Source organism: Notamacropus eugenii, chromosome 5 (assembly GCF_028372415.1).
Source record: "Notamacropus eugenii isolate mMacEug1 chromosome 5, mMacEug1.pri_v2, whole genome shotgun sequence".
Taxonomy (NCBI): domain Eukaryota; kingdom Metazoa; phylum Chordata; class Mammalia; order Diprotodontia; family Macropodidae; genus Notamacropus; species Notamacropus eugenii.
Genome location: NC_092876.1, coordinates 17147764 through 17155977, shown reverse-complemented (window position 1 = coordinate 17155977; position 8214 = coordinate 17147764). Strand labels below are relative to the sequence as shown.

Sequence of the window (8214 nt, the reverse complement as noted above, 5' to 3'; positions counted from 1 at the left end):
CTGCAGTTCATAGAAGCAGTTCATGGCCCCCACAAGGTGGCTGGCATCATGGATCATTGGCTCAATCTCATTCTTTGATAACCATATCTGGAGACAGACTCAGAATAAATTCAGTAAACAGTTCCCAAAGGTCTTGAGTAGCAAGTCTCAATAATCAGAAATCCAGATATTTGGCTATAATCTCACATTAACCACTGAAAGACACTACTGCTCTCAGAATCCTTTAAACAGGGGGAACATCTTTAAGGTGAGCCTTAGGTAGTTTCCATGCATTCATACATGTGTACTTGTTCCTGATTAAATAACAAACATAAATAAAATCAAATTTCCCATTAAGATAACACAAGATAATTTATACATTGCTATACTTCATAGATTTGCATCTGTTTCTCAAGCTTATTTATCCTTCAGTAATCATACTCAAAGAGAAAAGAATGAGATACTTCAGGAATTGAATCTTATACATCTGATAAGTTCAAACACTAATTTTAGCTTTTATTTAGGTCATGGAACAAATTTAGATCTAAAAAGCAAGGTCTTTCCCACTCACAGCTCATTATCGTAATTTAGATGCTTTAGTATTACTCAACAGCCTTAGATTTCTGATGTGGCTTTAACTGAGCTGCTGACTCTCACTCTGCTCCCCTGAAAACACCCATCAACGCTCTACCAAGAGGACAAAACAAAGCTAGGAATGAAACTTGAAATTCACGGTAGGTTTGGACATAATTGTCATCAATGTAAAATTACTACTGCAAGAAATTAGCTTGCAAATGGAAATTTAGTAATCCGTCTAAAAATCACGCAAAAGATTTTGCAAAACATTTCCTTATAATAGTATTTCCTTTCATAAAAAGTTTACAATTTGTGCTGATGATGTTAATTTCTAACTACCACACATTTTCTAGTTACCTAAATTCTCTAGTCAAAAAGGTGTTGTAATGAGGACCTGTTTGCTCACTTAGAATTCCTCAACATGAAACTTTTGATAAGACAATTGAAAGGAGATTTTATAAGGTCTTTTTTTTTTTGCATAATTAGCAAGTTTCCTTTCACAAAAATGCCTTTTTACATACTTGATTTAAACAATAGCTCCAAATATATTCATTAACAATGTAGTTTTCATCAATGATACCCAAATAATTTCAGCTGAAACTTCCTTTAAAATACAGAGAAAACTTGGAAGGTTACGATTTCTTAAATCTTCAAAATATTACAATACATGGTCAGATAGGATGACCTAACAGCTTCTTGATCCATTCTTTTTTTTCTGTGACTTTACAATATTAATCTCACAGGATCTAGATTACATAAGAAATTTTTTTCTAACAACAAAGGTGATACAACTGTTTATCAAATTACTCAATATTAGAAAATATTGTAATATGACAATACTATAAAGAATTATCATGTCTTTAAAACTTGAAACAAAACCACTTAATTACCCAATCTGGTAATCTTAATTTATTTGGATGTGTTTCCAAATTGCTTCATACAGAAAATTATTCATCTCATCACCACTAGCCTATTGATCTCATCTAAGAAAACCCACATATAGTTACCAGGTATGAAAAAAATTCATTTAGTTAAAGCAGTTATCATTCAGATAGCATTTGTCCTATGTCAAGCACTTTACAATCATGTGATGCTTACAACATCCCTGGGAAATGGGTCCTGTTATTATCCCCTTACAGAATAGTAAACTGAGGTAAATAGAACTTTCTTAGGACCATAAAGTTAATAAATTTCTTAATACTGAGTAACAATATCTTTTTGTGCTTAATCCTGATAGGAAGAATATTCTTATTCTTTCAGGAGAGATTAAGATTTAAATTAAATCAAATCTGGATTTGTTGTTCCTAATAATAAACATTTTAATTTTTTAAAGTCCAACATTCTTGGCTCCTAAGGAAGAAATATTATCCAAAAATTCATACACTCCCTTAAAAAGGCACATGGTGAGAATTTCCAGCTCCAAAGAGATGATGTCTGGTTCCCTTTGAGACTTATCAGATAAAACATTACTCCAAGTATTCCAGCTCCCCATTCCAAGTCTTTTGGGAATTTCAAGCTGTATAAACTAGGAAATGGCTATAAAGCTTTGCAACAGTTTGAAGTTGCCTGTTTCACACACACACACACACACACACACACACACACACACACACATATATATATATATGCATATATATATTATATCTCACATATTTATATATATAATGTGTATATATATATAGTGTGTATACAAGCACACATATAAACATATATATACATATGAATCTGAACTATATATTATTTTTATTATATAACATGTTGCCAGGTCAGCTAAAGGTTTTGGCCCAGGGAAGAAGACCTAAGGAATTTGATTTAATGCAGACAGTAAGTGGTCAGTTTCCCCAAGCAGAAAACTCCAGAGTTTCCAGAGTTAATAATTAATTCAACAGTACAAGGAAACATTTTGAGATTTTACGTAATAATCACAAATGACAAAGGCCAATATCTTTACCATAGCCAGTATTTTTGCAGTGTTAGATTTATTAAGGCCTTCCTACAGCTTTATCCTGAAAGGCAGGTGGATATAATTTCTTCTAACCCTCTATAACTTTATCTGTTAGTTTCCAAATCAAGCTATAAAACTTTCATTTTCAATCTTTCTACTTCAGACAAAATCTCAACATGAAGATGGCCCATCTGAGGGGGATGGGGCTTAGAAAACACGGACTTGCAGCTGCTGCCTCTCATCTGTCCCCAAACCACTTTTTTTTTGACCTTCTAAATTTTCAATCAAGCCTTTATTTCTCTTTCCCAATCTTTCAAACCCATTACTCAGACTACTTCCACTTTCCTTTACCATATCCCAGACTCTATATACTATTGCATAGACATGCAATGGCTTGTATTGATGCTGAAACACAAGAATGGAGTTCTGACTACTCCCAAACCTCTTTAACAGATTACAAAAAGCTTGACTGCCTACTTACAAAATTTTTAAAATTAAAAATCATGCTCACCACAATTTTGTTCTGCTTGTCTTCACCTTTTAGAATCTGGAGGAAGTTAATGCTTAATATTTTACAAATCAAAAGAGCTATATTTATCTCACACCCTTCAGAAACATCTCTTATATTGTTAATATACATTTTAAACACATCACTGAAATCCTAAAATGGTTGTATTTAAGGCTATTATATAACAGCTCTTATCAAAATCTCTTAAAAGAGTAAAAAAAATATCTTTTATAGTTTTAGACACATTGTCCTGATGTCAGATATATTGGAGGGAGGGGTACAAAGATAAATGTCTAGATTTAATTTATACATAATCTACAAACTTTAGGTTTAGGATCTAATTAAACCTGAGTTCAAACTCTCAACTTTTCTCTTTCATCCCTTGCTGTCATGGGCTACTTGGTCTATATTGTTACCCCTCTAAATCTGATGCTGCTGATTCCACCTTCCAATTAACTTCTGGGATGTCTTACTCTGCTTTTTCAATTCCATTACTTGTTATCTTTTAAGAGATGAGCCCGTCTAACAAGCCTCCCAGTGTGAGGAACATGCACACTTAAACCGGGAATAGTACCTCTGGTGAAATCAGCAAAGCTTTCATTAATCTTTACATCTATTCTCCCTGAATGGATATGTAGCCTCCCCAGTAAGGTTACAGGATTACTACAACACGTTCAGAAAGATGGAGCTTCTTATACCGTTTTCTGAACTTTGCATCTCCCTTGATACCATCCCCTGGTCATGTGACCTTATATTCTACTCTCTGATAGGCTTTTCCTCACACAGCTCCTTGAGCTGTTCATTATTCCCCTACCTCTAACCTGTCCATGCATGCTACTTCACAACTCTTATCACCTAGGACTGTGGAAAACAGAATTTCCTTGTTTCCCATATTATCTTCAGATTGTAAATACATATCAATTGAGAAAAATAAAATTTAATCTAAAATAATGTTTAATCAGGACTGATGGATTAATACAGCCTGTGTCTTAATATGTCAGATAAAGTAGTTCAGCTATGTGATTGGTAAGATTGTTTCTGGTTGTATTTCTGTGGCTTTATGTCCCCAGCTACTCTTTTTGGGATCAGGATTTCCCAAAGACTCTCTGGAGGGCACCCAACACCTCCTTATTCCTCAGGGTATAGATGATGGGGTTGAGCATAGGAGTGAGGATAGTGTAGAAGACAGCCAAGTTTTTTTCCTCTTCTGGGGAACGCAGAGACCGGGGTGTAAGATATGTATACATAAATGGGGCACAGTAGAAGAAGACCACAGTCAGGTGGGTAGAACAGGTAGTGAAGGCTTTCTTCTTCCCTTGTGATGACTGCATATGATAAACAGCATAGAGAACCCGACCATAGGAAGCCATGATACCAATTAAAGGGACCAAAAGAAACAGATTGGTGCTGAAGAACACTGTGTACTCGTAGGCCCAGGTATCCATGCAGGCCAGAGGTAACATAGCAGGGATATCACAAAAGAAATGATTAATGATTCTGGACATGCAATAGGGTATAGAGAGTACATACACTGTATGGAAAACAGAATTGATGAATGAAGACATCCAGGATCCAACAATCATCAGCAAACACACTCTCTTGTTCATGAGAATGGAATAATGGAGGGGCCGGCAAATGGCCACATAGCGGTCAATGGCCATAGATGCTAGGAGTAACCCTTCACCACCAGCTATGAGTAAAAACCAGAAAATTTGGAATCCACAAGCCACCAAAGAAATGAAATTGTCCCCAGTCAGGAAGTTGACAACCATCTTGGGAACTGTACTGCAAATGTATATGAGATCCATGAGGGAGAGCTGACTGAGTAGAAAGTACATGGGGGTGTGGAGGTGGCGATCCATCCAGATGAGAAGAATAATTGTTGAGTTGCCTAAGATGGTGATTAGGAAGATGAGGACAACCAGGAAGAAGAGGAGCAGGCCAGTTCTTGTTGGTGGTAAAAGACCCAACAAGAAGAAACCAGTGGTGGTTTGATTCCCTTCCTCCATAGCAGGGTGTTTATGAAACTGTTTTGCTGTATGATAAAATGAGGGAATGGATGGAAACTGCTGTGGAGTCCACCTCCCTTTGGATTCTCCCAGAATCTTCCTATTCCTGTCAGTCAATAATGCTTCTGTTTTCTGATACTTTGGTTTTTTAGCATCTAGGTGGTATATTGCATAACATCAGTGGACTTGGAGTCAGGAAGATCTAACATTCTCTAGTGTTGTGACTCAGGGAGTTACTGAGTAACTTTGTGCCTAATTTTCCTCACCTGTAAAATGGAAAGCGTATCAGCATCTATTCCATGAGATTATTTCTGACATAACACATGTTATGTCATGTTATGTTAACTCTGAGAACCTTAAAACAACATGTAAATGTGTATTATTGTTGTTTTTGTTAATATTGCTATAGCAGCTAGTTGGCACAGAGGACAAAATTCTAGATCTGGCATTACAAAGATCTGAGTTGAAATCTGGCCTCAGATACTAATTGAGTCGGTGACCTTGGGAAAGTCACTTTACTTTTGGGACTCAGTTTCTGTACCTGTAGAAGGAGCTGGTGAAGGAAATGGCAAACCACCGCAGTATCTTTGACAAGGAAATCCCAAATGCAGCCACAAAGTGTTGGACACGCATAAAATCAACTAAACCGCAAGTAGCATTAGTACCAGGTCATTCTCCATTCTAAAGGATTGTCAATAGTATCAATAAGAGAATGGAGATGGGACTTAACACAGTCTTTACATGTGTCTGATGTTGTGGGCAAGAGACGATTGTCATGGAGATCCCAGAGTTCCCTGTGGATTAGAGTTGCAGCACAAGCTCCCCCTTTGTAGACTTTCATTCCCAGAGGTTAAGGCTTTCTAAATAGGGAACCATAAGGGCTTCATTGCTGTGAACAGCAATGATGCTTCTTCAGTTAAAACAGTGTTGTGATAGAACCCTGGTGAGTCATAGTACTCTGAGTTGGTGAATCCCTGGTCATCTGATCTCATCTGATATTTCAAATGTTTGACCTTACCAAGCTCTGAGATGCCAAGATACAAGAGCTAGTGAAAGGGACACAGGACTGAGAGATTTATTTTTTGCATCACCTTTAAAAACCAGAAATAGTGCATATTGATTGATTTCTAGAACATCAGGAGGTGCCATAATATAGTATGATCAGGCTAGTCTATGCATAAAGAGGACTGGGGATCTGGTTACTGTTTTTGAACTAACAAGTTGTGGTGGGGGAAGATCCTTAGCATTCCAAGAGCCATTTTGTACATCTGTAAGGAGATTCTATGGAATTTATGGATTCTATGGAATCGACACAACGAGTATTTGCTTAGCACCCTTTCTTCACATCATGCTCTGTATAGTCTCTTCCATGTATTGTAAATGTCTAACAGCCAGTTCCCTGGAAAGAAGAATATGGTTCAGATTGAATCTGCACTATTGACATGTTCTCCAACATTTTCTTAGGTGAAAGCAAACATTGAAACAAAGCAATTCCTTGACCTTTGCTGTGTAGCTTCTGCTGATTTCTGAGATGTGACTGATCACACTGAATTATTAGTAATTGGAATGGGGTCCAGCACACCCTGGGCCATCTTTCCTCAGAAAGAAGTCTTCATGGTCTTCTCTTCCTTCAGGGGACTGGAAATGCTTCAGACACTCCAGGTGGCTTTGTTGACCATCCTGCTTCCCTTAGATTTCTGCCAGCCTGAGGTCATACTGTACCAAAAGTCAATACCTATTTCTTTAAATACTGTAGTCTTCCTTTCTAAAAGCAGCAATATCTTCCTTGAAGGCACAAAACCATCCTTTCACTTCTCCAAGTGCCCCTCCCATACCTGCCCCTATAATATCATTTTATTAAGTATGGATACCCATTATATTTGTACATACACATATACATGCGCACACATATGGGGGATACATACATTCACATAATTTATGAATTCATTATTTCAATTAATACAATCAATTTATATTTCTAAGTTATATATTTGTGCATAGCATTTATAGAGTGCTTTTAGATTTTAAAAGTGCAATACACTTATCTAATTTTTATCCTCACAACAACCGTGGGAGGTACATGCTATTATTATGCCCTTTTTATAGATGGGGGAACGGAGGAATAGAACAGTTAAATGACTTGCCCAGAGCCACATTTGAGTACTTGAGAAGTACTGGAGAACCTGTTAGATAATGTGATAGGTACAGATAAACAAACATAAATACATATATTTCCAATTCTAACCCACATCAAGGAATTGAACTATTTCTGGATAATTCCAAATTCCGTGTAACGTCATAGAATTCAAAGCATCAAACAATCTGAGTATCAGTTATTATGATATTGCTGTGAAGAGGTGGTATCTTATTTTGAGATCTGAAAACATATTACATTCTTCAGATGGCACCACCCAATTTCTACTTTCCCAGGAGTTGAGTCATACTGACACAAGAAAGCTGCTTTTTTCCCCACTTAATCCAAACAAACTCCTATGGTCTGTATAAAAGAGGATGGTTTCAGTCTTACCAAAATTTCTGTTTATAGCTGTGATTCTTTTAGAAAGAAAATAAAAATAAACTCAAAAACATGTTACCAAAGAAAGAATTTCCTATTGAGTAAGGATTACTGGGAAAACTGGCATTCAATTAGGAAGCAAGGTTAGAACAACATCTTACACCAAGACCACAGTAACCTGAAACAGACAGAAGATCTAAATGCTGTTGTTTGTTCTTCGTTCTCGACATCGACCATGATATCAAGTGGATGATGTTATGACATTCAAGTGATCAGATTTAAGTGAGGGAAGGCTGTGCAAAGTCACCAGCCTCACTTTTTCCTCCAGAGTCACCTGGGTCCAGTGGTGAGAGATAGATCAGTATAACTGGCGATGGCCCAGGATGCAGTGGGGGACCTTGGCCCTTTCAAGCTAAAATACTTAAAAATTCAATTTGATTGAGGCAATGCCCACTCTGATCAAAGAGTAATAAGAAATGTGGTAGGACTGACCTCTTCATGGAGTTAAAAAAATCCGTCTAGGAGAGGAAGACTCTCAGGGTTTCTGGTCATTCGGATCCCCTGTCATGAAAATTATCTCAATGGAAATTAGAGAAGGAAAAGTAATCATAGAGTCAGAAGAAGTGTACATGTACAATCTGGGGCAAATTATTTCACTGCATTCTTACTCAATTTTTTTATT

General features: G+C 36.8%; 1 protein-coding gene across 1 annotated transcript; it reads right to left on the bottom strand.

Annotated features, from left to right (window-relative positions):
* Positions 1 to 4093: 4093 nt before the first annotated feature.
* On the bottom strand, positions 4094 to 5017 carry LOC140508528 (olfactory receptor 2L8-like). Its single transcript, XM_072616480.1, has one exon. It carries the CDS (start codon positions 5015 to 5017, stop codon positions 4094 to 4096), a length of 924 nt encoding a protein of 307 aa, XP_072472581.1.
* Between the last annotated feature and the right edge of the window lie 3197 nt (positions 5018 to 8214).